The following is a 25,381-nucleotide window of genomic DNA, read 5'->3' on the forward strand; positions in this document are numbered from 1 at the left end:
ATGAAAAATATAAGAAAAACTGAATTTAATACGAACAATAACATGTAACATAATTGTAAAAAAAACAAGGATTTAATACATACATAATATAAACTCCATTGTAGATAGAGAATATATTATACAATACCAATAGTTACAAAAATCCAACAGTGAGTTGGAGATTTTATTGTGATGCTCATTCTAAAATTAACATGTCATATAATTAGTCAATAAATTAATCCTTTGTGAATGAGTTAAAACAAAAATTAATCTAAATAACACAATATTATAATGATATGAAAATAATACATTATATAATAAATTACAAAAATCCAACACTTGTGGACAGAATGATTTTATTGTCATGTTCATGTTAAATTAGCAGGTAACTCTACAATTTTACAAATGACCATTACTCAATCAATAAAGCTTCAACAGCATATTTTCAATTGCCCATAAAAATTGTTTTTACTCCTCCAAACACAAATAAATTGGATATACATAACCATTTTTTTATATAGGACTTAACACAAATGAATTTCTTTTTTATTTGAATACAAGAAAAAATAACATAATTATTTGTTAGCTATTGCATTCATAAAAGAACAAAAAAAAAAAACTTTTCATTTATTATCATAATCAAAATTACAGCGCTCTAAATTACCAAATTTTAATTTCAAATTAAGAAATTGATAAATAAAAAAATAGGATTCTAAACATATTATAACTTGCTTTAATACTACATGATAAAATTATATACAAATCAATACTATAATTGATAAACATTGATATAATGTTCTAAATTATAGTATTGATTTGTATATAAAAACACCGGTTACGTATTCAAGTTCTTCTACCAAAACTCTTCTTTGTCACAATTGTCTCTTAGATGGAGCAAAAATAATAACCACAAAACTTATAGGAATCTAGTGGGATTAGATCTTTTAGTTTCTAAAACCACAATTTAATATTCATTCATCACAGATATTAAATCAAGTAGACTTGCATAAAAACTTAATACACTTGCTTATTAGGCTTGATTAAATAGTTAGGTATACTTACATGGTGATTATCAAACCCAAAATAAATCACATAATAAACTGGGCTTATAAGGAAAATATATGGGTTCATGATATATATATACCTCTTTTTTTTTTTTTTTTTTATAAGTACACCTCCTTTCAATTTAGTACTCTCTCTTTCTTTTCTACAACCTTTTTCTCTCATTTTTTCAATTTTCACATGCACCACATTACCTTCTCCTTACTCCTCACTTATGTCAATTGGTAAGTAGTTTTAATTCTTTCAAATATTTTAGGATTTTTTTTTTAAAAAGGAAGTGTACCTATAAAAAGAAGGTGTATTAATCATGAGCCAAATATATGTCAAGTAACATTCAACCTGTTTTCATAAAATAAAATTACACCAGTTAATAGTAGCGTAAATAAATAAAAATTTTAACATAGATAATCGATGTATATGTGACTTATTTTACTTTTATTTGGGCATGAATGATTTTATTTTGTTTTAATAATTTTTAATTGAAACTTCTATTGTATACTCATGTTAAAATATTAAATTTAAGTTTCATTGAATTTTTTTTTCTTTAGCTCATCAAATGGGTAATTTTAGTAATTGTTGTTTCAATTGTTTAAATTAAATCTTTATTTTTAAAATGATATTTAGTCCAACACATAATTTAAAAAAAACTTATGGAATTTAATTAAATTCATTATTTTATATATTAATACCATGTTAATTTTACCAAAATTAGTAAATAATTAAATTTTTCATTCAATTCTCTAATCGTGTGTATGAAAAATACTTTGTTAAGAGAGACAAAACTCTCTTCAATAATCTCTCTACAGAAAAAAAAAAAAAAAGTTTCCAACGATTAAATGAAATATATTTTTTGTTCACATAGAACCAAAAAAATCATTTGAAAAATTCGCTTGGATGCTTATACATGAATTAAATGATTGAGAAAAAAAAATACAATTATATTTATTACTATTAAATAAATGATGTAATACCGTAAAACTTATATTTTAAATAAGGGCCTATCCAACATTGGTGCCGATCCATATTGTTTGTGGACTATGGACGATCGATGGTCTAAGCAAAGGCCCTAAATTATTTGGAATAGGGCTTCGCATATGGGCCTTGTAACAGATAAATTGGGCCAGGCCCAAACCTGTCTGAACGCAAAACCCTAGAGAAAGACGAGAGGTTGAAGTGCTATTGCATTGCACTGAATTGGATTGGGTTGCAGCTAAGGATGGCGATTTTGCCTTCTCTTGCACTTCCTTCAACACCCATGTTTCGGGTATGCTTCTATTCTCTTCATTGTTTTCAACCAAAACACCGTCTCATGTGTAAATAACGTTAAATCATGTCTGAGACATCATCAGTTTAGAAATTCAGCCTTTTGTTTTTGGTGGGTTTTTCTTAATTCTAACAAAATGACCCATAAGGTTATGATCAAGTCACTTTTAACTTCTTGCATTATGATTTTTATTTTTTATTTTTTTACCTTTGTATTGAAGGGAGTTTGTGTGCTATATATTTTAGTAATTTAATGTGATTAAGCAGAAATTCAAATGGGCAATGTGCGGTTTGGAGCTGATTAGGTATTATTATAGAAAGGGAAATCAAGACAAAACTTGAAGACAGATAATCATTCAGAAATATGCCCAATTTTTGCTTGGGAGTAAACTGGGTTTCAGGGGAAGAATATAAACATATAACGGTTTTGAAGAAAGAAATAGTGAAGTGCCACTTAAGTTGAGAAACTTGAAAGGCATATAAACTGTTGAGATTTGGATTAAGCTGAATCATGAGTATTGCTCTGATATTGTGAATAAACTTAGCTGAAACATGTTGAAGGGAATGTGTTAAGAGTTTAATCTTGGTGTAGTGTTAGTGGAAAGATTATAAACCAATAAGATAGACCCCAAGTATGACTTTTAGGGGGTGTTTGGTACACTATAAGTTTTTTCATACCTAATAATCATGATTCCTGAGCTTCGTGAATCCCAGGAACTTTGATTCTTAAGAGCATCTGCAATGGGGGTTGCTTATAAGCAACCCCTGTTGGAGATGCTCTAAGAATGACTGAAATGTGTTTCGTTGATCATATATTCTTGGGATATTATTATGTTATTAGAAAATCAAAGATTTTTACTGCATTAAATTAAGAAATAAAGGTAATGTGATATTTTTACTAAAGCAAAGCTTTTATTTTAACTTGAGAAAGTTAAATTATTACCTCCCCATGGAAACGATCTTGTAGGAAACCTACGAAAAAAATAATTTTCAAGAAACAATGTTTTATGAGAATGTTATTTTTAAAATAATATACCAAATATGGAAAATTAATATTCCCAACTTCAAATTTATGGGAAACTAAACTTTTCGTGTACCAAATGCTCCCTTAAAGTAATTATTGTAAAAGTTGATGATGTTCAATGATATGACAATTTGGGGTTTGTTGACAATCAAATACTGTATTATTTTATATCTTTAAAAGTTTGTGCCATTTTTGTCACGAGCACATTATGTATGTGGGAGGGGTTCCACTGAAGTTGCAGTCCTAACAATTTATGAATTATGATATAACATAACTGGATGGAATTTTTAGAAATTTGCAGATTCTCATTATTCCGTTGCTCATTCATTTTTAGTAAAAATAATTCTTTCATTTGTGCAGGTAAAGCTGTTTCAATGCCAACCCTATCAATTCCATAGATACTCAGAATTATATCTTCCACGTCTAACATATTATACTCGAACCAGATCTGTTAAAGTATCCATGGCAGACCATAATGAGCCAAATGATGTTAAGATGCAGATCGGGATCATGGGGGAGAAACTCAAAGAAGCAATGCCAGTTTCAGTTCAAGAATTTCCTTGGAAGAAAGCTGAGCATATACTTGTAGACAGACTATTTAATCTTATACAAGAGGCAGTAAAATGGTCTCTTATTTTATTTTTCATCTTTAGCTCTGTATCAGACGTTGTATATACATTCTCCATCAACCGTGAACTGATAATTCCCGTTGCCCTCTTTGTTGGCTGTCTTGTGGCTGATTTCTTGAAGGAGATATCACAAGAATTGTTTCATAGATCTGAGGTATATTTTGAATTTGTTGTGTATTTCATCCACAGTTATATGCTCAGTTGATTTATTTGTTTCATTACAATCTGTTAATGAACTTGCTTTTGCTGTGGCTCCACATCGATTTGTACATCACAGGAGAAGGATTTGAAATGGCATTTTCTGGGCATGTACTGCATTTTTGTGTTTGTTAAGTTCATGTCCACATGGTTTGCAACGCTACCTCGCGTGTTTCTTTTGCACGTTGCAAATGGTGGGCTGATGCAGATTTTGTGGCTCTGGAGAAATTTTGTGGAAGATGCAAAGAACAAACAAGAAACAAGTAGCGCATCCAGTTTGAGGGCTTCATGATGATAGATTGATGGATAAGTTCAGTTTCCTGGCTCATCTTTATGACCAGATTGGGTTGTAGTTTTCTGCAAATATGTGGTCAACATGATCTGGTAATCTTTCTGCCACCCTTCATGAATATCATTCAGCAGCAACTAACCACTCCCAATGATATTGCACATGTTAATTAAAAGTGGTCATTTTTTATGCTTATTTGAGTGGATGCAACATGGGAGGAGCAAGTTATAAGCTTCATGTAACAAATAGATGAACAGAAACTTATTTTGCTATGTTTATGGGCATTGCCATTTAATTATCAAGAAAGATAATGCATTTTGTTTCGAGGAATGCTAACTATAGTCTTTTTAACACTTTATTATTAGTTGAAATTTATTATAAACCACAAATTTTGACGGTCATGTATTTCGTTTAATAAGTGTCTCTCCTGAATGATATAATCCATCAAAATTTGTGATCTTTAGCTAATAATAGAAAAAATATTAGTAAGAGTGTTAGAAAGACTTTAGCATTTTTTGTTTGTTTTTATTTGCCTTGGATTGAAATTCATTCAAATAATATTCTTGGGGGTAATCTATATAGAAAATAGGCGCAAATTTCACTCGAGACTAATTAATGATCAAGAGCTTTGCTACTAGTTTGAAACGGGTCAATGATGATGCATTTGTCCTATATAAAAGTGGAAGTAAAATGGTAGCATATGAAAGTGCATGTTCCTTTTTACTAGACACTAGGGTGTTCCCTAATTTGTAAGATTTTGTTAATGATGAAATAATTAACTAAAATCAATTTTAAAGTCAAGATTGAAAATGTGAAATTCGAGATATTCCAAATTAGACTCCTTACATGTGTCCAAAATAATAAATATAATAAAGTTATATTTACTGAAAACTTGTGCTAAGTATTTTTTTTTTTGTGGGAAAAACTTGAGAAGAATGAAATACTACACATGCAAGCGAGCATTAGGTTGAGCTTATTCCGCAATGCAACATGTTGATGGTACTTCAATTGAAGCAATGCGTTTCAATCAATGACTATTAATTAAATAAAATAAAACACGACACAATTAAAAAAAAAACACAAAAAATAATCCCCAAATAAAAAAAATAAAAATGGTAACCAGTCTATTAAGACACTAGTTAAGAAATCAAAAATATGTATTTTTTATTATTAGCACATTCTTCTGTGTTAAAATGTTGAAGTTTTTAATAATTTTTTTTAATATCGATTTCTTAACTAGTGTCCCATGATACTGGTTAGCAAGACCCATAAAAAATAATTAGAAATAACTCACCCAATTTATTTTTGAGTTCTAATAATCACTCTAATTACTATTTCCCTTCTTTTTTATTTTGGGCCAGCCTAAACCAACACATTACTTGGGTCACCACCACTCACAATTTAGCACATGTTTAGGTTACAGAGTGTTTAATAATTGGACTATTGAATTAAAATATTTTATTGAGTAAATTGATTCTTATTAAGTTAACTGGTTATAAATATTCAATGTACCTAAAATGTGTGTTGTATAATCATTGAGATAATATTAAAATATATAACAATTTGGCAGTTGAAATTTGATATATATTAGGAGTCTTTTTTTTTTTTTTTAACACCGATATATATTAGAAGTCATTCAGTAAAATAACTCTACTAACCGTTACTCTATATAATGTTTAACAAATTTTATAGTAAATATAATTTTATAAACTCAATATTCATAAAGAAGAAAATTATTTAGCAACATGATGTGAACAACCTTTCAAGTAAATATTACAACGTTTGCACTGTCGAATTGAATTTAATGTTAGAACAAAAAAAAACAAATAAGCTCTATCAAAGATGGGGATTCATTGAATGAGTAAATAAGATGACAAAACTTAATCTTCGCTTGGAGTTTGATGTTTGAACATGTAAAATAAAAACAATTTTTTATTTTATTTTTATTTTATGGAAGTTCTAACAGAGATAAAATGAAACAGAAGATGAGAAAATATCGAGACTTACAAAGTAAAAAGTACTTAGAGATCAACATTTTTTTTTAATTCATATGATTACATTAATGACAACAAAGTTATAATCTAAGATTTTCTTCATATTATCTTAATCTCTCATCACTAAATTGAACCTTGCACTATTTAGAGGTCAATATAATTTAAGATACGTTATTACAACATTGATTAATTTATGAAAATGACCTCAGCAGCTGCAAAATTACTTGGATGACATTGTTGTATTCTTACATGTCTATTCACATTTGATTGAAAATCCTTTTATAAAAAAAAGGCTATTTACATTTGGAAACATTCGATGAACAATGTAACAAATATTCATTTTAACTTGATTAATTGTTTATGCACAGACACCTTTAAAGCACATAATGATATTTTTATACAATATTGTACAATTCCAGTTACAAATTAATTTACACCAAGTACTGATTTATCCGAACTCAAGCTCAATGAGCGTTGAACGGCTTGTGGTCGATTTTTTTGATTATTTTCCTTACCTGAGTGAAGAATCAAACATTATTAGGTTCTTAAACATTATTCGAAAAGTGAAATCACAATGATTGTATAAAAAGTAAACCTTTCTCCATATCTTCTGAAGATTCACCACTATCCTTGTTCTCATGATGACCACAACATTGGGGATGGCACGAGGCATGCAACATTACATTAGGTTGGTTGTAGGTTGTACGCAATTGTTCATAAATTTCTTCCATCCTTCCACAGCGTTCATCTCTCAAATCCAAGTCAATAAGAATCTGAAGCAAGCTGAATTAGTTTTAATTGGTGGAATGAAAGATAAGGGGTGAGGATAGGTAGGGCTGACCCAAAGATAATACTAAAGCAATAAAGCTTAAGTTTTATGCCTACCATAAAAAATTCATGTGATATTAAGTTTTTAAAGTGAAAAAGTCATATATGATGACATCAATGTCTCATGTTTGCAAAATAGTGTAGCTCAATGTACACATTTTTCATATAAAGAAAAAAAAATTGTCTCAAGATTTGCTTTATAATTCACTTATCATTAGGCCAACCCTAAAGATAGAGGAAGTGAGTGAGTTTTACCTGTGCTGAATTGCTTTTAAACACTGGGAGAAATCGTTTTCTACAATACTGGTGAAATAGAAGCGTACCAATCAACAATGGAATGGTGAATCCAGATGCAATTGATGAGCTCTTAAGTCCAAACACCCCTAGTGCAATAAGTTGGGCAAATATCAATGAAAAGATTGTTGTGTTGTGAGCAATTGGCCAAAATTGACCCCCACTATCGTATTTTGTAATGTACACGTTGATAATCTGGAAAAAAAAATATTGATGTTAGATAAAGTTTTTTATTTTTTAATTTAAGGTAAAAAATATAAATAAAGAAATCACTATCATAATGTTTTAACTGGGAGAAAAGATAGGATGGGAGGGGTTAATTTAAAAGTATTTTATTTCAAAATTTAAGGAGGAAAAGTGAGAAATGGAGGGGGACAAATCAATGTTATCATAATTGGATTGGTCATCAACTCGATCAAGATATCAGGTTGGTGGATTATTGATCAAACTAGTAAGTCACTTATTAAACCATGTGGTATGTTAAAGTGATCAACATTGTAAAGAGAGTGGGTTTGAGTCCTGATTATGAATATAGTTATTTATTTTACTTTATACTTCAATGATGTTTTACAAATAAGTGCAACAACATTGCTTAGGCAACAAGCCCACCTCAAGGCACACAAGTCTACAACATCTCTTTGGGCAGAACATGCATTGAGTCGTGCATAATACTTAGCATAGGTTCAAGTAGAACAAAATTTATTGGTTTAAAACTATTTTTAGGCTAATTTGATGGCATCTTCACCAAGTCAATCTATATCCTGTCTAATTGTTAACTCAACTTGCTGACACCACCTATTCTTGATCCGATTGGTCCAACCAATCAATTTGAGTTGAGTTTGATAACACTATGGTAAATTCATCTCTTGATTTTAGACAACTTTGAAGGGAAAGAAAAGATGCTTGAGACATTTGGATTATTAGACTAAACTAACCCTAATGGCTAGGATAAAACCATTTATTCCATAATAAAGTATCTAATAAATGAACATGACTTTATTGCCTTTCATTCATTTTATTTCATGACACTTATCATTATATTCAAAAGAAGGAAAGGGAGAAGAGAGAAATTAAAATTACTATACTATTGTACCTTTATTTTAGTCATCATAATCCAAATATTATTGAGACATATTATATGAAGTTGAATGAAACTTAATATTATTTCATTCTATACCAACTTGATCCATCACTGTCCATTAATCAAAATTCAAACATCATTTTCACATCATAAAATGGGCTGCATCATTAGTTTTGGTAAGAAAATTATCCTAGAAAAAAAAATCAAATACCGTTAAATGTAAAAATCTAAGTATACACTAGTCCTTTTTATTTTCTCCATATTATTATATTATTCTAGCTAGAAAATTGGCAAATGTATATAGATTTGAGCACACACACATATATATATATATAATGAGAGAAATGATGAGTTTTTCTAAAAGCAAATTTAAAAGAGTTACTCCTTATTTTCACCATATATCTTCTTTTAATCGAACAATTCTAACAAATATTTTGTCTTTGACCATTATATTAAAAGAAAATAAATATTAAAAGAAAATAAATAGTGAGGTTGAAGAGTAACTCTTTTATGCTTTGTTAGGAGAATGGGGAAAAATTGAAGAAAATGGAAGAGAATAGATGAGAATTGATTTGATAGGAAATAAGTAAAAAAATAATGTGGAATTTGTAGCTATTTGGTATAGTGGAATTATGTGAGCAATTGGGAGAAATTAGTATTTTAACATTGTATTATATATAGTTAGATTTTTATGTAAAAATATATTATTTAGACAATTACGTTTTTATCTTTTACTAACTATTTTTAAATATACATTTAGACAATATTGTAGGTAGTCTTCTTCAAGTATTTTTTTTTTGTGGAAAATTCCACAAAAATCCACCTACAAGAGAGTGAAATTAAATTCACATGGACTCCACCACAATTTTATCACAAATTCACTTAAAACATCGTCTCCAAACATACATTTTTTTTAATTCCTTCATAACCTCTCACTTTCTTCTCCATTCCCTACTAAATCACCTTCCCCAAACATACCATTAAAATTACTCTTGTAATATGATCCCTCCTTAAAGAAAGAATCAAACTCTATAAACAACCTTTTGAGAACTTAGCCATATAGTGTTTTAGATTTTTGAAACTCAATAATCAAAATCTTGATAGAATATAGTAAATGCAAATGATATTCCATGATCAAATTTTTTGTATATAATCAACAAGTTTTAGTTTGTTTCAATCAAAAGGAAGAGAAATATTCTTACTAATAAGATCTGGTAAGTGTCATGAGCATTAACTTATAATTCTCACATTTTTCTTTAATTCCTTTTTATTATAAATGTTTCATATGCAAAACTAGTGACATGAAACTATGTTGTAAACCCTACCCTTTTTCTCTCATAGCAAAACAAAAACCCTACATTTCAACTAGTTGATTCACCTTATTTCAAAATAATTAAACACTCAAATCATATAACATTGGTCAAAAACAATCATTACTCAAATATAGTAATTATGTCTAGCTATGTCTATTAGATATTAACTCATAAAATAAAATGCAACAACATAAACAAAAAACATATCCATACATATATAAGTTAAGTTTTTTTTTCACATAAAGGAAATAAATAAATGCAATAAAGTCCATAATGAGGAATAAACAAGATGAACACATGATAGATGAACTAACCTGGTTTCTGTAAACAAGGTAAGCAAGGAAAAAATAGATCAACAAGAAGGGCAATATTAAGGGTGCCAAAATGGAACAAGTGAACCCAAGGAATCCAAACAGTAGGACTTTTGGAACTTCTGTATGGTATGGAAAAGATAGGTTGCCATTCAGTGTATCTTCCTTATGCCTAAGTATGAATCTCTCAACAATATTGCATAAAAGAGGGAAAAATTGCATAACTTCACATGCCAAACTTGCCCAACCAGATGATAAAACATAAGTTGTGAAGAAAGTCGACTGCATAACATGAAAAAGTCAAAGTAAAGTGATCACTAATTACATAAGACTTAATTTATCTATAGTAAACATTGGTAGAAAAGAGAATCAACGAGTATGTTCAATGTTTTAGTGTAGCTCAAATCCCTAATACATCCAATAGCATGAAAATCATTTCACAAATACAACTCAACAATACTCTATAACATATTCAAAAAGATAAGTATAAACAAAGGATAAAAGATTAAAAATATAGATTATTCTTGTAGAAACTAAGATATATCACCTGTGCTGGAACTGCCTTAGCAAGTTGACTTGGAAGATCTGTTACGCTAGAAAAGACTGAAAGTTGACTAATAACAGAACCAGTAAATACATTAACAAAAAACACATTCCAAATTGTGAAGTATAAGACTTTACAACATGCACTCTTTTTCCTTGAACTGCGAGAAATAGAACCCTCCACAGCAGAAAAAAACATCATCATAGGTGGAACTGCGTACAAAAATAAAACCAATATCACACTTGGTAGATAACCAGTCACCACCTGATTCACAATTTTCCTGCAAAAAAACAAGTCAATTTACAATGAACTTCGTACCATTTTGAAGTTAATAATTTTTTACCAAACACTTCATATTCCATGTTCGAGTTCTCAATATATTAAGTTGTCATCATTTCAATTTTTACAAGAAAACATGACATATGTAATTACAAAATTTTAGCATTGTTTGTGAGAAATATAAATCATAAATTGGTGGAGTAAAAGAACAAGCAAGGAGTAACCGTAACTAATATGTACATAATGATCCTATCACTACAAACAAGCAATAAACATGCTAATAACTTAAAGCTTGATAATATATCATATTTAAAAAGCTTAGAATAAAAAGCATATTTACCTCATGAATAATGATTATCAAGTGATTATACATGAAGTACTCTCTCAACTTAGTTTATTGGTTGAGTAGTTACTTATTCCAAAACTACAAATATTTTTATCAATTATTTTTTGTAATTTTACTCAATTCTTTATTGTCTATTAAAATGAAGTTATACATTCATAAAATAAATTAATGCACTATGTTGCATAAAATGAACTTTTTTTAAAAAAAATATTATGTTTGTTATTTTTTTTTTCAAAATCCTAATACATGTATTTTACCCAAAAAAACTGAGTTACGCGAAGTATAAAAGTCCATGACATTAATCTTTTATACATGCAACAACATCTTACTCTTTAAGTATCCCTGTAAGAAATGGTAACATTTTTTGAAGTTTGTCTAATTGAGTCAAGCCTTGTACAAATGTAACAGGGATAAGGAACACAAGCATGAAGGCAACCGAGGCCACGAATGTAGCTATCTTACGAAGCCAAAGTTGCCTATATGGTATGCGAATATTGGACCAATAAACATCATGTGGTTCAGGAGCTACGTCTGTCACCCATAACATAGGATTTGATGTTTGTTGTACAAGTGCAGCCATAAGAGCAGCATACCGACTTTTAAAGAACACAAAAGCAGCAGCACAATCCTATATTAAAGGTCCAAACATGAAGCACAAATTAGTGGACACAAAAAATTGTTGACATCACCCAACTTGAAATATTTCTACAACTTCTAAATGAAAATAATAATAATAATAATAATAAAGTGCAATAATGACATGAATTTCATTATCTAACAATAAATAATGATAAAAGTATAATCATACACAAGAAGAAAACACTGTTTATATTGAGACAACAAATGATTCCCAACTTTGACTTCTCCATACGTGATTAATAAACAAGTAGGAAACATTACACATATTTGAAATTTCCAAAGTCTAAATTTTGAAAGAAATAAAATTTGAGATAAATTCACAATCAAACTATTAAGATTGAAAGAGTCACAAATCTATCCAAAACATACACTACAATTTCAAAGTCCGAAATCAAACATCTCAAATGTTTTTCACCATATAGGCATACCACTTCATGTCTCCTAATTTTGGGAAGCACAAATCAACCTAATATATATTTTCTTCTCAAAATGCTAATTTTACCAACTATTAAGTAGCAACAAGAATGATTCTTTTATCTTTAAAACAATATAATACCTACTTAATTCAAATATTATAAATTATTATGAAATATTATAAAATTATTATTGATATACAATTTTTATGAAAAAGTCAAGAGTGGCCATGGCTTCCTCTATGTTACAAGTTTGTTCATCCCTTAAGTGTTTGGTTTTCAAAAGAACCTTAAAGAATGCAACTCTATCAATGGTCATTTGTTTATCCATGTAACACACTAAAAACTTGTTTATCAGTATTCTCATCAAAAGAAAATTGTAAATTACTTTTTGAGGCTTTGACAAACTTTTATATAAAATTAGTTTCAATTAAAATTTCCCTAGTTTAAATTGGGTACAAGTCAAAGCAGTGTATCATAGAAAATATAATCACATTTATCAGTAAGAATCAAATAAAAAAAGAAAAAAATTACAATGGTTACATTACAAGGAATGTTACATAACTTGACATACAAAAAAAATGCCACTATAGCTACAATATATGTAGGTATAAATCAATTTAACATATACTCACACTTAATTTTAGTGTTGATTTTAAATGTGATTTGATAACATATATCGTGTGTCATTATAACCTATACTTACACTTTTTAACAATTATGAGAATATATTTACGAACACAAACCAACATATATTGCAGATAAAAATAGTTTTTAATGACAATTATTATATTAGTATTAGATGTACCACTACAAGGTCATTTTTCTTTTTGTAGTGTTACTTATTTTCATACAACAATATTTGTGGATCTTGATCACATGGTAAATTTTTAAATATGGTATTTCAATGTCAATTTAAAAAAAAAAGAGCTTACAATAAGTCATAATTATATAAAGTGATTTAGCAAAAATAATACCTTTTCTCCTGTATCTAAATGCATGTTATTGTAGCTCATTTTCCTTTGTATACTATCCATTTCACTAGAAATCTTCTTAAACGAATTTGTTGCAAATCCAGGATAGCAACATGGCGTAAAATTGGACTTGCAAGTCTTTTCCACTGAAGCATGTTTAATGACCTTACACATATGTTCAGCATCATCCTGAAAAAGTAGATTATAATATGTAATGAATGGATGTTCTAGAAATAAAAGTAGTGTAAGTTTATATTATTGAAAAATAAACTATAAATATCATAAAAATAATAATAATCATTATATACTTGAATGTTTGGAATCATAGTCTAAATGCAACTGGAAAGGAGTTAGTAGCTTTAAATAAAATCTTAGAACTTAACCAAATTATATTTTATCAATTGCTAAAATAGGTAAATGGAGAATGACTTCATGGTATTAAGAAATGTCTCAAATATCATACCATTATCTAAGAAATGAAATTCAATATACACCTTAGATATGCATAAGAAAGTTTACAATTTTTTCTATTATGTTAAAAGCCTTGATACATAAGTGAAAGAGAAAAAAGTTTTTTTTTGTCATTTGAAATAACAACAACCGCAATAGGGTTTGTCGAATAACAACAACATCGTTAATCTTAATTAAGAACTAAATCCTTAAGAATATTATTCATCATAAGATACCCCTTAATAATTTTTTCCAATGCATTTCTTGGTCTCCCTCTACCCTTTTTCACATGGCCAAAAATCATGTTATCTACTCTAGTCACTAGTGTCTTTAGAGACCTTCTTTACATGTGTGCAAACCACCTTAACCAATTTTCTATCATCTTTATCTATATAGATGTCATCTTCTTCATATACATCTTATTCTTTTTTGTGTTGTTAAACATCCATCTTGATATGCTTATTTTTTGTTACACCTACCTTTTTGTTTATGTTGTTTCTTTAAAGCCAAATTTTAATTATTGTAGAGTATAATAACTTGTATACCAATACAATAAAACTAAAGATAAAGTTATAAAATGAAAGGCATATGTCATAATGAAAAATGAACTTCTATTTATACCAGATATTTCCAAAACTTTGTAAGTTCATTAAAAAAATGATACAAATATCATACCGAATCACCTAATAAAGATAGAATTATAAAACAAAAGAAATGTAGATAACACATTTTCATAATAAACATTTATATTGGTTCTATGTAACTTGAAACAAATAATCATCTTAGATAACCTATTAAAAAATACACATTAATAATGTAACATATGACTTTAGTAATTGAAAATGATCTAAATAATAAGCTTTACATATATATAAAATTGGCAAACAATATAGCTAAAACTAAATACTGATAAAAAGAATATTTAAATGAATTAAGAAGCTCACCTTCAATTTTTGAACTGTACCAGACTTGTAAATCATTTGGTGCGACAAATATGTTGGTGCATGGTAGTGTGAAAAGAAATTTTTTACAGTTTCGCAGTATGATTGTTCTGATGACCAAGGAATTGATCGAACAAGAATTGTAAAATGACTAGGATTTGGAGGTGATCCAATAATATGTAGTAGCCTCAGATAAGTAATGCTTTTATATTCCTAAAACATATGCACCAATAAATTAATATTTACAAATAGAAAAAGTAAAACTAAAAATTAATTTGTTAGGTCATTTCATAAAAATAGGTACAAAAGTTTATCTTGTAGATAAATTCATATCCTTACAAAATAAAGAAGAGTGCAAGCCGATAATGTTATGACATATAGAGCAAGACAATGAGCCCAAAGCCTGATGACACACAAAAAATAAAGAAAAAGCATTAATTACTAATTTACTAACATTTTTAAATGAAAAAATAATAAATAAAGAAAATGAGTCAAATCAATAGAAATTGAAATTTTATATTTTCTTGCTCACACTTCATTTTTTTTTTTGGAAGAAACAGATAGCACAAATAAACTCCTCAATAAAGAAAAGTTTAGTAGTTTACTTAGCCATGAGTAGGACAAAGCATATCCACATTTTTCTTTTGAAAGCATTGTTTATTCCTACCTATAAAACTTAATAAAGCAACCTATATACTCTATTGAAATTATTTACTTGCACACATTCTTAGCTACTTTAATTAAATGAATATAAATAATATTTTTATTGAAAAAAGATATAACTCATACCATTTTGAACCTTCTTTGACATTCTCGATGGTAAAAACTTCCAGCGACTCGAAAGGTATAATCTTATGAATTCTGTCTTGGCCATGGTAATTTATAGGAAGTACTAAAATAATACAAATGCCAGCAGCGATGGAAAACACTCGAATACTGAATGAGATAATAACAACATTACAATTATTAATAAAAGTCATAATATGGACAATTAAATTTCTTTTTAAATTTTTATTTGATATTTTTTAAAAATGTATGATGAAGTCATTTGAATTTAAATAATAATAATAATAATAATAATAATAATAAATAAATAAATAAATAAATAAATAAGAGTTGAAACCTAATACATAAAAACCAAGGCATAATAAAGGCTGCATATGATGATTTATCATGCTTAATTGAAAAGTACATAAATTTATAAAGGATAAAATGCAAGTTCACACTTTGCTTTATTGATTTATTTGGTACTTGACGAGTATTGGATTACCTATATTAATTACCCAACATATGAAGTCAACAATAATCTTATCTATATCTTTGTTAGCATAAATATCAAATTGTTGTTTATGTATAAGTTTTTAAACTAATGTCTTATGATATAGACATAAACCATTAACATAGATGATAGATTAATAGATATCATGAGCATATAAAATATAATTACATTAGATTTTAAGTATTAATTCCATTTTACAATATAAATATGCAATTAAGAATGAGTTTTGGATGAATGTTCTAGTTTCTTTACACTATCAATTTTTAAATGCATTTTTATCAAAATGATTAAAATAGTGATTTCATGAGAAATTATTTTTGAAACAAGGTAAAACCATTTACAAAATGATAAAATTGAACAACACAATTAACATGTTAATTAATATTGACCATTGAGGTTTTAATAGCATTTAATGCAAGATAAATGTTATCAAATTTATACTTCTGATATGTATTCATATAGAGATTAAGTATATATAAACTATAGAGAGTAACCTAAAAATATTTACTAGAATGAACTTTATAACACCTTCACTTTTACATAACTAGGTATCAAAAATCTTGATACTTGGTATAGGTTGGCATCTAATAATTTTCATGTTAAAAAGTTAATAAATATGAACACAATTCACTCTAACAAAAAGGTTCATCAAATAATATAAGGCACAACTAAAAATACTAAATCTTAGAAGGATTGAACAACCTGAAAACAAGTATCCTCACAAAAACCACACCATCTAATCCACCAATTGCCATTATCTCATCTTCAGATGTTTCCCATGCTTTCCATATCCAGCTAGGGGAGGGAAGAAATCTTTCCAGACATAGATTAATGCGTTTTGAATGTTGAGAGGCTAATCTTCTTCCAAAATACACATTAACATTGATGGGTTGTTTTCTTAATATAGAATAAAATGAAAACAACACCACACAAATTACAATATTAATTCCAGTAGAAGTTAAAAGAGCAGCAATATCCATCCCTGCTCAATGTACTTCAAAACCTGACACATCTCATTACCCCAAAGTAAGGACATTAGAAATCAAAATCATGTCCATCACCTGAAAAATTGTATATTTAACCAATGTCTTAGTTAGAAATATATTTCTTTTGATAAGAACATGAATGCATCATTGAAAGATCCTTTTATTTATTAAGTTGCACTAGGATGTGATTGTTACTATGAGATTTTTTACTATGCCACAATAAGTAATAGTAAAGAGACACAAAAGATTAAAGTGCAAAAGAGATAATTTGTTTAAAAGTTTTAACAATAACCCATACACACACTTGATGGGAGTAGAAGTGAAAGTTAAAAGGACCATAAGCATGAATAATTCACTTTGACATTATATAATCAATACTTTATAAGATATTATACATGTCTAAAATTCATTTCAAAATGAATAATAGGTACACATAAAAAAGAAATTCACTATAAAACTTGTGAGAGAGAGAGGGTGAAAAGATAATTAAATAATAATAATAATATGAATTGGTAATATCATTGACAACAACATTTTAACTCCATAACTTTATCTAGTAGAAAATTTTGGAGCATTTAATAAGAGCACTATACATAATGCAAAGTTACTTGGCATCAAGTTTCATTAGCTTCTGAAAGCTCTTTTCAACTTACTAATAGATACCACAAAAAAGTTTACCTAGAAGTCTCATTTAAATTCAATAAAAATTATAATTCATATTATTTGAATTGATTTAAAATATTCACTTTACATGTTTGGAACTCATCTTAAAAAAAATAAATTAAATTATTTAAATTAATTTGAAACAAAAATTTCATTGTTCTTTAAAAAAAATAAAGACGAAATGAATTTGATCTTATATGAATAATTTTATTTAATTACTCATACTTACAATAAGTACACAACTTAACAAATAATAGGAGAAAAATTCAATTTCAACACTAAAACTAAATTAGATCAATTCACAATGTATTTTATTCCTAATACTTGATATTAAATTTTACTAATTAATAAATCTGTTATCAAATTTTCAAAACCTTACTTAATTCTCATGTTAGGGAGATAAAATTGATAGTGCACATTACTAAAACCTTCATAAGGTTTGGAATCTAAAAACAAAAAGAGCAAAACAAATTCAAAATAAATTGTTATTAAATTTTCTAATTAGTAAAATCAAACAAATTTAAGATCCTTTAGTTTTCTATCAAATCTTTAAACACCAAGGGTAGATTCACACACATCACCATAATAGATTCAAATTGACAACTTAAAAAATAAATCCACAATAGCCACAAATAAAATTTGTAAAATTAAATTAACCAAACACCAAATAAACAAAAAAAATGACAATAGTTGAATCTGAATGAATATCAATAAAAAGAGACAAAATCAAAACACAATTCTAAAAGGAAGTAACAATTGTTACAATATGAATCTGAAGAAGAAAAGAGCAAAGAGGCATAACATACCAACACATGAATGGACAATTTGTCGATGAAGATTGATTAACCAAACAATGCTAAATAGGAGAAACAAGAAAATGCTTAGCTAAAAGGTTGATGAAGAAGGTGAGACTTAAAAGTCAAAACTCGCAGAACAATGCCGCGAGCCTTGCTTCTACTTCACAAGGATATGTTATTAATGAATAACGCAAAGGATTGATTCCAACGTAATGAGCAAAAAACGAAACCCTAAATTTTGTGGTTCTTTTTGTTTTTTTTTTCTTTTCCCTTATTCACTCATTTGCACACCTCGTAAAAAAAATAACTAAAACAGGAATCACAACACATTAGTCACAACTCAGTGCATTATTGGTTCCTTTTTTCTCTCTCTCTTTAACACGCAATTTGCTAAAGTATAGATGTAATGATCATTAATAACGAAAATGCCATGTTATAAAATCATGGCTCCATAAGCATGATGATTGATATTTAGTATGATGCCAAACCTATAACCACCTTAATTGGCAATGAGAACTTTTCAAATATAGTATGTCATGAACCATGACTCAATCTTATGTTACCATGTTCAATGAGATGCCACATGGATTATGATGAGGCCATTAACTCCTTTTTGTTGACATTTCTTAAAATTCTTGTGTTGATTCATTGTATAGGGTTTTTAATTTTATGGCTACATATCAAGCATGATTTGATTGATTAATTGTGACACATATAGTTTTTATGGGCCTCGCAGTTAACTAATTGTATTAAATAAGCTTTTGTGTTAATTTAGAACTCTCATTTCCCTTCTTAATAGTTAGTTGTCAATTTATTTCAAAAGAAAAATCATGGAACATGTTATTTAGGAAAGTACTTTAGTAAAAAAAATTATACAATTTATTTGTCATTTTTAAGACAAAAATTCATGTAGCATGAGATGTGATGGAAAAAAAATTGTGGAGGAAATATACTAGGATGAATTTAAAGACTTTTTTTAAGACAAAACTTAAATATCATTTTATAAATATTGTTTATGATGTTTTTTTAATTAGAATTGAAGTTTCATCTTAATAATTTATGTAAAAAAATTGCATTAAAAGGTTGTGTAGATTATTGAGATGAAATTTCATTTTCGATTAAAGAATGTGAAAAACTATATATAAGAAATTATATATAATTTTTTGGTTTCCTTAAACTTTTTAATATGAGAATAAAAATGATTTTTTTTTTACAAGAACCATCCATATTATGAATTATTAGACAATATAAATCATTTATTCAATGATTGGATTTTTACCAATCTAGCCAAATAGGAACAATTTTTTTTTTTCATTTTAATGTTAGAATTAAGTTTTACATAGTTATTTTAAATTTGTTGAAATTCTTATGTCCGAAATTACACCTACCTTAAATGTTTGATTAGTCAAATATAATTGATTGACGATTATTTTGTCGTAGCACGCAACCAACTATTACACCACATGCAATACATAAAGTAAAATTCCATAAGAATGAGTGTACATTATAAATAATAGGGGTGCATTTTTTTTTTCTATTTTGAAATTTTTAACATGATATATATTTATATATTAAGATAATATTTATATCTATAAATAAATGGGATACATGAGTTTATAACTATTTTTTCATCTCTACATTTTTTAAATGATTTTATCCTTAAATTTTTAAATAATATGAATAATATTATAAATTAACCACCCATGTAATCATTTAAATAAGTCACTACAAGAAAAATACAAAATAGCGACCAAAATTAGCGACCGAAATTTTTCGGTCGCTATTTTGCGACCGAATTAAAATCAGTCGCTAAATCGGTCACTTTCAAAATTACGACGAATTTAATTCGGTCGCTAATACTAAACTTTTGAAATTTTTAGCGACCAATTAAATTTCGGTAGCTAAACAATACAAACAAACTTAGGTTTCGATCCTGGGTCCTGTGGGTAATCATGGGCCAACCACGAAACCGCTACGCCAATTTGATTCATTGATATTCTACTGAAAGTAATTATATATATATATATATATATAATACAGAAGCTTATAATTTTTATTATCTTATAATTTAATATTGAATTTCTTTTAATTATAAAATATAGTAAATAAAATCTAAAATCTGTATCAGTTTCTTTGATAAAAATATTTAATTAAATTTTGAAAAAATTTTAATTATAATCTTTTGATTTAATATTGGATTTGTTTTGATTATAATATTTTAATGTGTTTTATTTGAAATATCAGTTAAAATATTTTATTATCTTTTAAAATATTTTATTATCTTTTCATTTTAATTTATTGTAAAATAATTAGAATATTTAATTTAGTATCATTAAAAAAATAACCATTATAAGATTTAATTAATTTAATTTAATTTATTTAATTTACTTAATTAGAATATTTTATTATCTTTTGACCTTTTGTTGTCTGACTCTTTCAATTGGATATTTAATTGGACGTGTTGAATAAAATAGAATATTATTTTAAAAAATGAAGAGAAAGCATGCATTATTTTAGTAACTTACGTTAGAAAACTTTCAATTTAATCTTATTTGTCATTCATTTTAGTAACTTACGATAGAGTTTAAAAATGCATTCATGACTCAGAATAATTAATAAAAAAAAATAATTCAGAATAACTAATTAATTAATTAATGTAATAAAAAAAATAAACCCTTCTCCTGGGCAGAATAAAAACCCCATATAGCTGACACAGTAACTCACCAGAGCATAGAACAAAGCCCTCTCTTCTCCGCTCCTCTGGCGGCTCTCAATTTTTGGAACCCCCAAACCCTAGTTATATAACTAATTACTCTCACTCACATAGTTGCATGCGTCATGCTTGGAATACAAAGAGAGTTGTGGTTTGGTGGAGAACGAAAGAGAGAAGAATAAGATAATGGAGGATTCGTTAGGGCAAAAGTGGAAGCACCGAGAGTTCGCTTTGGCCTCAGTTTCCGACCTCTCTTCACCTCCTTCTTCCGCTTCACCGGGAATTGCTCGCTTCGACTCTGACGGTCTCCAAATTCATAACCAATCTCACCAGATTCCCCTCAGTGTCGATCCTCGAATTGTTCAGGTTCATTTTCACCTTCTGCTTTTATTCCTAGCAAATGCAAGAATAATCAAAACGTTTTTCAGCTATCAAACTGTTTGTTTTATCTAATACGGCGGCAAGGTTAATTTTGAATTTCTTTTTTCTCGGCGTTTACTTGTTATTTTTCTTTGAATTCTAATGCTGCGTGTCACTTTCTTTTATTCACTGAATGGCGAAGCATTCAGTGAATGAGACGATAATCTTCATTAGAATCTGTTAATTATTGTTAATTTGTGGTTTAACTTGACAGTTATTCAAGGTGAGTCCTGTTCTATCGGTGTGCGTGGTGGAAAGATCTGATGCTGGCAAAAAGGTACAGAGCAAAATCTTTGTGCTAAGCTATATATGGTTGGAAATTTTCAATGCCTGTGTGATGATTTTTTTGTTTTCGTAAGGTTTGTCTTGTTGTTAAATCGTCTTAATGTATTTATGTTATATTTGAATCCAAATACTAATGCATTTTAACTGTGCTATTTTGAACCAGACATTGTATTCCAGGGGAGTCACTATCCAGTTTAGAAACGAGGAGGAGAGTGCGGCCTTCCATTGTGTAGTCCAACAGTGGAAGAAGGAAGTCAATACTCAAGGTGCTGTTTTGAAAATGGGTGTAAAGCTTGTTGTGGAATGGCCTCTGTTAGATGATGACATTGTTCCAATTGCACATCGGGCAAAGGCCTTTTCCATGTTTTCATGTTCTATTGTTATTAATTAATTGCTTCAGGTCATGTTTGGTGGTCAGAGTGATATTTATGCACCAACTGAATATTAGTTATTAAACCTGTAAAACTTGGAATATATATGCATAAGCATTTTCTTTTAATGTATTATTATTATTATTATTATTTAAAAGCGTTTTACTTTCAACATATATGTAACTTGTCTGCTGGCCAAAAAGATTTTCTTCTTTCACATGTTGATTTTGGAAGTTGATCTATGGCAAACTAACAAATTTATTAGGCTAGTTAATGCTAGTGAAGCCTAGGTTGTCAATAGCAGTCGGAGCGGCATGGAGCTGCTACATTGATGCCATCATGTGGTTTTTCAATGTTGCTACTAGAGTGGGAGTGAGGCGGCTGCTCTGCGGCCACAATTGCAGGTTTAGGGGCAGTTTGAATATGGCTGACAGAACAGGAAAAGGAAACAGTGTTTGAGAGCTCTTGGTAACTCTGATTGTGGGTTTAAGGGCAATTTGAACAACACGCACCTGACAGAACAAGAAAAGGTAATGGTGCACGTGTGTGTGGTAACCCTTTCCTCCCACCTTCTCAGATCTGCCATCAGCATACATCCTTGTCATATGACACTCACTTATTCATCTCTCTCTAATAAATCACACTTAGATACAAGAACCATATTATTAAACTCTATTGGACTTGGAGTCTCCATAGTTCGTTAATAACCAGAATGAGGGAAAAAAATGACCTACACGTATCATAGTTAGATAAATAATTTTATTTGTTAAGCATTTTGTAATATAAAAGAAATAGAATCATTGATTAAGCATTTTGTATAGTATATCTTATAATAGACTTGAAAGTAACATTTAATCTTGTTATACCCATCAATATATCTAGTGTTTGAGGACTTATACTTTTTCATCAATATATTTCAATAGTTGAGAACTTGAACCTTCACTCGATACACTCTGCTACTGATCACTTAAAAGATTCATCACTTCCATCTCTCTGCATGTCCTCTGTTCTGTTTTATATGCCTGTTCTTGTTTTTGCATACCTAGAATAATAATACCATTACTATTCGGAGAGGCAAATGTTTCTTGATAGCTTTTCCATTCACAAATCTGATAGTTTAGGTAAGAACGTGACAAAAAGAACTGCTGCTGTCTTAAATGATCTTAAAAATATCAATTATATCAAATTATTTGCATAACTACAATAATGTATCTTTTGTTCTGATCGAAAAGAACTACGCATTAAAGAACTAATAAAATGGATTTGACCTTGCTCATGATTGATGTCGATTTTTATTGGTCGAAACATATTAGAAATTACTATTTTTTTTAGTATTGTATCTATAATTTGTGATTCTGATTAGTGGTAAAATTAACTAAAAATTATGATTTTGAATCAATAATTAAAAGAGTGTTAGAGTGAGTGTTCTCTTCCCAATTAATTTTATAACTCTAAGAAGGGTTTAAATATATCAGTTGTGGATTTTGTTGTCTTGGAATTATTTGTTGAATTATTTGATGTAAAATAACAATTATTTGCTGAATTAAAATCAAAGAATATTAGTGATATTTTAATTTTTGTTGAAATAATATTTTTTATTTTTTTAGGAGAAATATAAGGAGCGTCTAATTGAAGTCAAGCAACAAGCTACACAGGATGACACAGAGGGCTCTGCTTCTACTTGTATTAGTGATAATGAAGTTTATTTGCAGGTGGTTAAAAAGAATACGAAGGGGAACTTGTATGGGCTTGCTGGATTGACCGATGATTTCATTCGCTCAACACTTCCACAATCTTCTATGTCATAGCTATTACCAGTCATTGCAGGGGTGATAGAAGAAATGCAAAATAGGATAACTAAATTAAATGCTGAGCTTGCTGCAAAGGAAGCAAAGGAAAAAACATTGGAAGAGCATATACGACAGCATGATGAGCAGATGCAGTATATACTACGCCATCTCAACATTGACCCTTTAAGGCCAACCCCTCCTGCACCGAGTACTACCCCAGATGATCCTGACCATGCTGTTGATGATGCTCTTGATGACATAGCAGAAGACCCTTAATTAAGCTTCTTTATTTTACTTGTTTCAGGATATTTTATTGTATTTCACTATTACTTTGTTGAAGTTTAAACGTTTTATGTTATTATTGTGTTTTTAGCATACTATATTGACATGCTTATATTTTATTTAGTTTTCACTATAATATAAATTTACATCGATGAGATTATGTCTTTTAGAATGTTCTAGTTTATTATTATAAATTGTGTAATAAATATATTGTTAATTTCATATTCGTTAACAGGTATAAATTTATAATTTAAAAAGAATTTAAAAATATTGGTTAATATTAGCGATCGAAATAGCGACCAAAAGAATTTGTAGCTAATTCAAGTTTTTAGCGACCGAAATAATTCGTAGCTATTTCAAGTTATTAGCGACCGAAATAGTGACCAAAATAATTTGTAGCTATTTCAAATTTTTAGCGACCGAAATAGCGACCGAATTTATTCGTAGCTATTTCAGGTTTTTAGCGACCGATTTAAAGACTGATTTTTAAAATGTTTTTATTAAATAAATAAAAAAATTAGTAACGAAAATTGCTACCAAAAAATTCGGTCGCAAAATTGCTACCTTCAAATTGTTGTTCAATTTTAACAAAATTTGATATACACGTATAAAGTGATATGAAATTTTAATCTAACGATTGGATTTACAAAATTCACAATTAATATAAAGTTACTAAGCGGTGTAATACTTAGTAAAAGTTACACCAGTGTAATTATAACCCCTATATATATATATGTGTGTGTGTGTGTGTGTGTATAGGAAAATAATCTACTAAAATCATAAAATGTTCCTCAGTGAGACTACAACATAAATCTTGTACATATGAATGTCAGTCAAGCAACAACTACATTATAGTAGCTCCAACACAACCCCACCATCCTCCAACATATACAATCTCCAACTTATTCTTGCCTTACTCCCATTACAAGTATGATCATCACAGT

The 25,381-nt window shown here is 28.4% G+C and overlaps 3 protein-coding genes across 8 annotated transcripts; 2 read left to right on the forward strand and 1 right to left on the reverse strand.

Annotated features, from left to right (window-relative positions):
• Window positions 1-2,171: 2,171 nt before the first annotated feature.
• LOC109805119 (uncharacterized) lies at window positions 2,172-4,780 on the forward strand. The gene is made up of 3 exons (XM_020367098.3): window positions 2,172-2,305; window positions 3,689-4,111; window positions 4,235-4,780. Exons 1-3 carry the CDS (start codon window positions 2,258-2,260, stop codon window positions 4,445-4,447), a joined length of 684 nt encoding a protein of 227 aa, XP_020222687.1. The 5' UTR covers window positions 2,172-2,257; the 3' UTR covers window positions 4,448-4,780.
• Window positions 4,781-6,757: 1,977 nt separating this feature from the next.
• On the reverse strand, window positions 6,758-18,864 carry LOC109804967 (hyperosmolality-gated Ca2+ permeable channel 2.1). Of its 5 annotated transcripts, none has more exons than XM_029272669.2 (12): window positions 18,586-18,862; window positions 16,833-17,191; window positions 15,641-15,787; window positions 15,191-15,254; window positions 14,855-15,064; window positions 13,464-13,649; window positions 11,897-12,062; window positions 10,813-11,021; window positions 10,269-10,547; window positions 7,522-7,755; window positions 7,034-7,211; window positions 6,758-6,953 (listed from the first exon to the last, which is right to left on the reverse strand). In XM_029272669.2, the coding sequence occupies exons 2-12, from the start codon at window positions 17,108-17,110 to the stop codon at window positions 6,865-6,867; spliced, it is 2,040 nt and encodes a 679-aa protein (XP_029128502.1). In that variant the 5' UTR covers window positions 17,111-17,191; window positions 18,586-18,862; the 3' UTR covers window positions 6,758-6,864. The 5 variants fall into 5 exon arrangements, with proteins under 5 accessions (XP_029128502.1, XP_020222485.1, XP_082919999.1 ...); XM_020366896.3 differs by having other exon boundaries at window positions 10,813-11,089; window positions 11,764-12,062; XM_083063873.1 differs by lacking the exon at window positions 6,758-6,953 and having other exon boundaries at window positions 7,032-7,221; window positions 7,590-7,755; window positions 10,813-11,089; window positions 11,764-12,062; window positions 18,586-18,864.
• A 2,415-nt stretch (window positions 18,865-21,279) lies between these two features.
• Window positions 21,280-24,513, forward strand: LOC109804638 (putative histone-arginine methyltransferase 1.3). 2 transcript variants are annotated; one of them, XM_083064023.1, is made up of 4 exons: window positions 21,280-21,655; window positions 21,924-21,986; window positions 22,158-22,260; window positions 23,973-24,513. In XM_083064023.1, exons 1-4 carry the CDS (start codon window positions 21,476-21,478, stop codon window positions 23,981-23,983), a joined length of 357 nt encoding a protein of 118 aa, XP_082920149.1. In that variant the 5' UTR covers window positions 21,280-21,475; the 3' UTR covers window positions 23,984-24,513. The 2 variants fall into 2 exon arrangements, with proteins under 2 accessions (XP_082920149.1, XP_020222059.2); XM_020366470.3 differs by lacking the exon at window positions 23,973-24,513 and having other exon boundaries at window positions 21,281-21,655; window positions 22,158-22,493.
• The last annotated feature ends 868 nt before the right edge of the window (window positions 24,514-25,381 follow it).

The sequence above is a fragment of the Cajanus cajan genome, chromosome 9 (assembly GCF_000230855.2).
Source record: "Cajanus cajan strain Asha chromosome 9, NIPB_CcT2T_4, whole genome shotgun sequence".
Taxonomy (NCBI): domain Eukaryota; kingdom Viridiplantae; phylum Streptophyta; class Magnoliopsida; order Fabales; family Fabaceae; genus Cajanus; species Cajanus cajan.

Bases quoted from the DNA above. Each gene is read 5' to 3' on its own strand.
- LOC109805119 (XM_020367098.3), top strand. From the start codon at position 2,258: ATGGCGATTTTGCCTTCTCTTGCACTTCCTTCAACACCCATGTTTCGG. The intron at 2,306-3,688 runs GTATGCTTCTAT...TCATTTGTGCAG, and splicing joins CTTCAACACCCATGTTTCGG to GTAAAGCTGTTTCAATGCCA. The intron at 4,112-4,234 runs GTATATTTTGAA...TGTACATCACAG, and splicing joins AATTGTTTCATAGATCTGAG to GAGAAGGATTTGAAATGGCA.
- LOC109804967 (XM_020366896.3), bottom strand. From the start codon at position 17,110: ATGGATATTGCTGCTCTTTTAACTTCTACTGGAATTAATATTGTAATT. The intron at 13,650-14,854 runs GTGAGCTTCTTA...CTACTTTTTCAG, and splicing joins GTACAGTTCAAAAATTGAAG to GATGATGCTGAACATATGTG. The intron at 10,548-10,812 runs GTGATATATCTT...CATGTTATGCAG, and splicing joins CTAAGGCAGTTCCAGCACAG to TCGACTTTCTTCACAACTTA.
- LOC109804638 (XM_020366470.3), top strand. From the start codon at position 21,476: ATGGAGGATTCGTTAGGGCAAAAGTGGAAGCACCGAGAGTTCGCTTTG. The intron at 21,656-21,923 runs GTTCATTTTCAC...TTAACTTGACAG, and splicing joins TCGATCCTCGAATTGTTCAG to TTATTCAAGGTGAGTCCTGT. The intron at 21,987-22,157 runs GTACAGAGCAAA...ATTTTGAACCAG, and splicing joins GATCTGATGCTGGCAAAAAG to ACATTGTATTCCAGGGGAGT.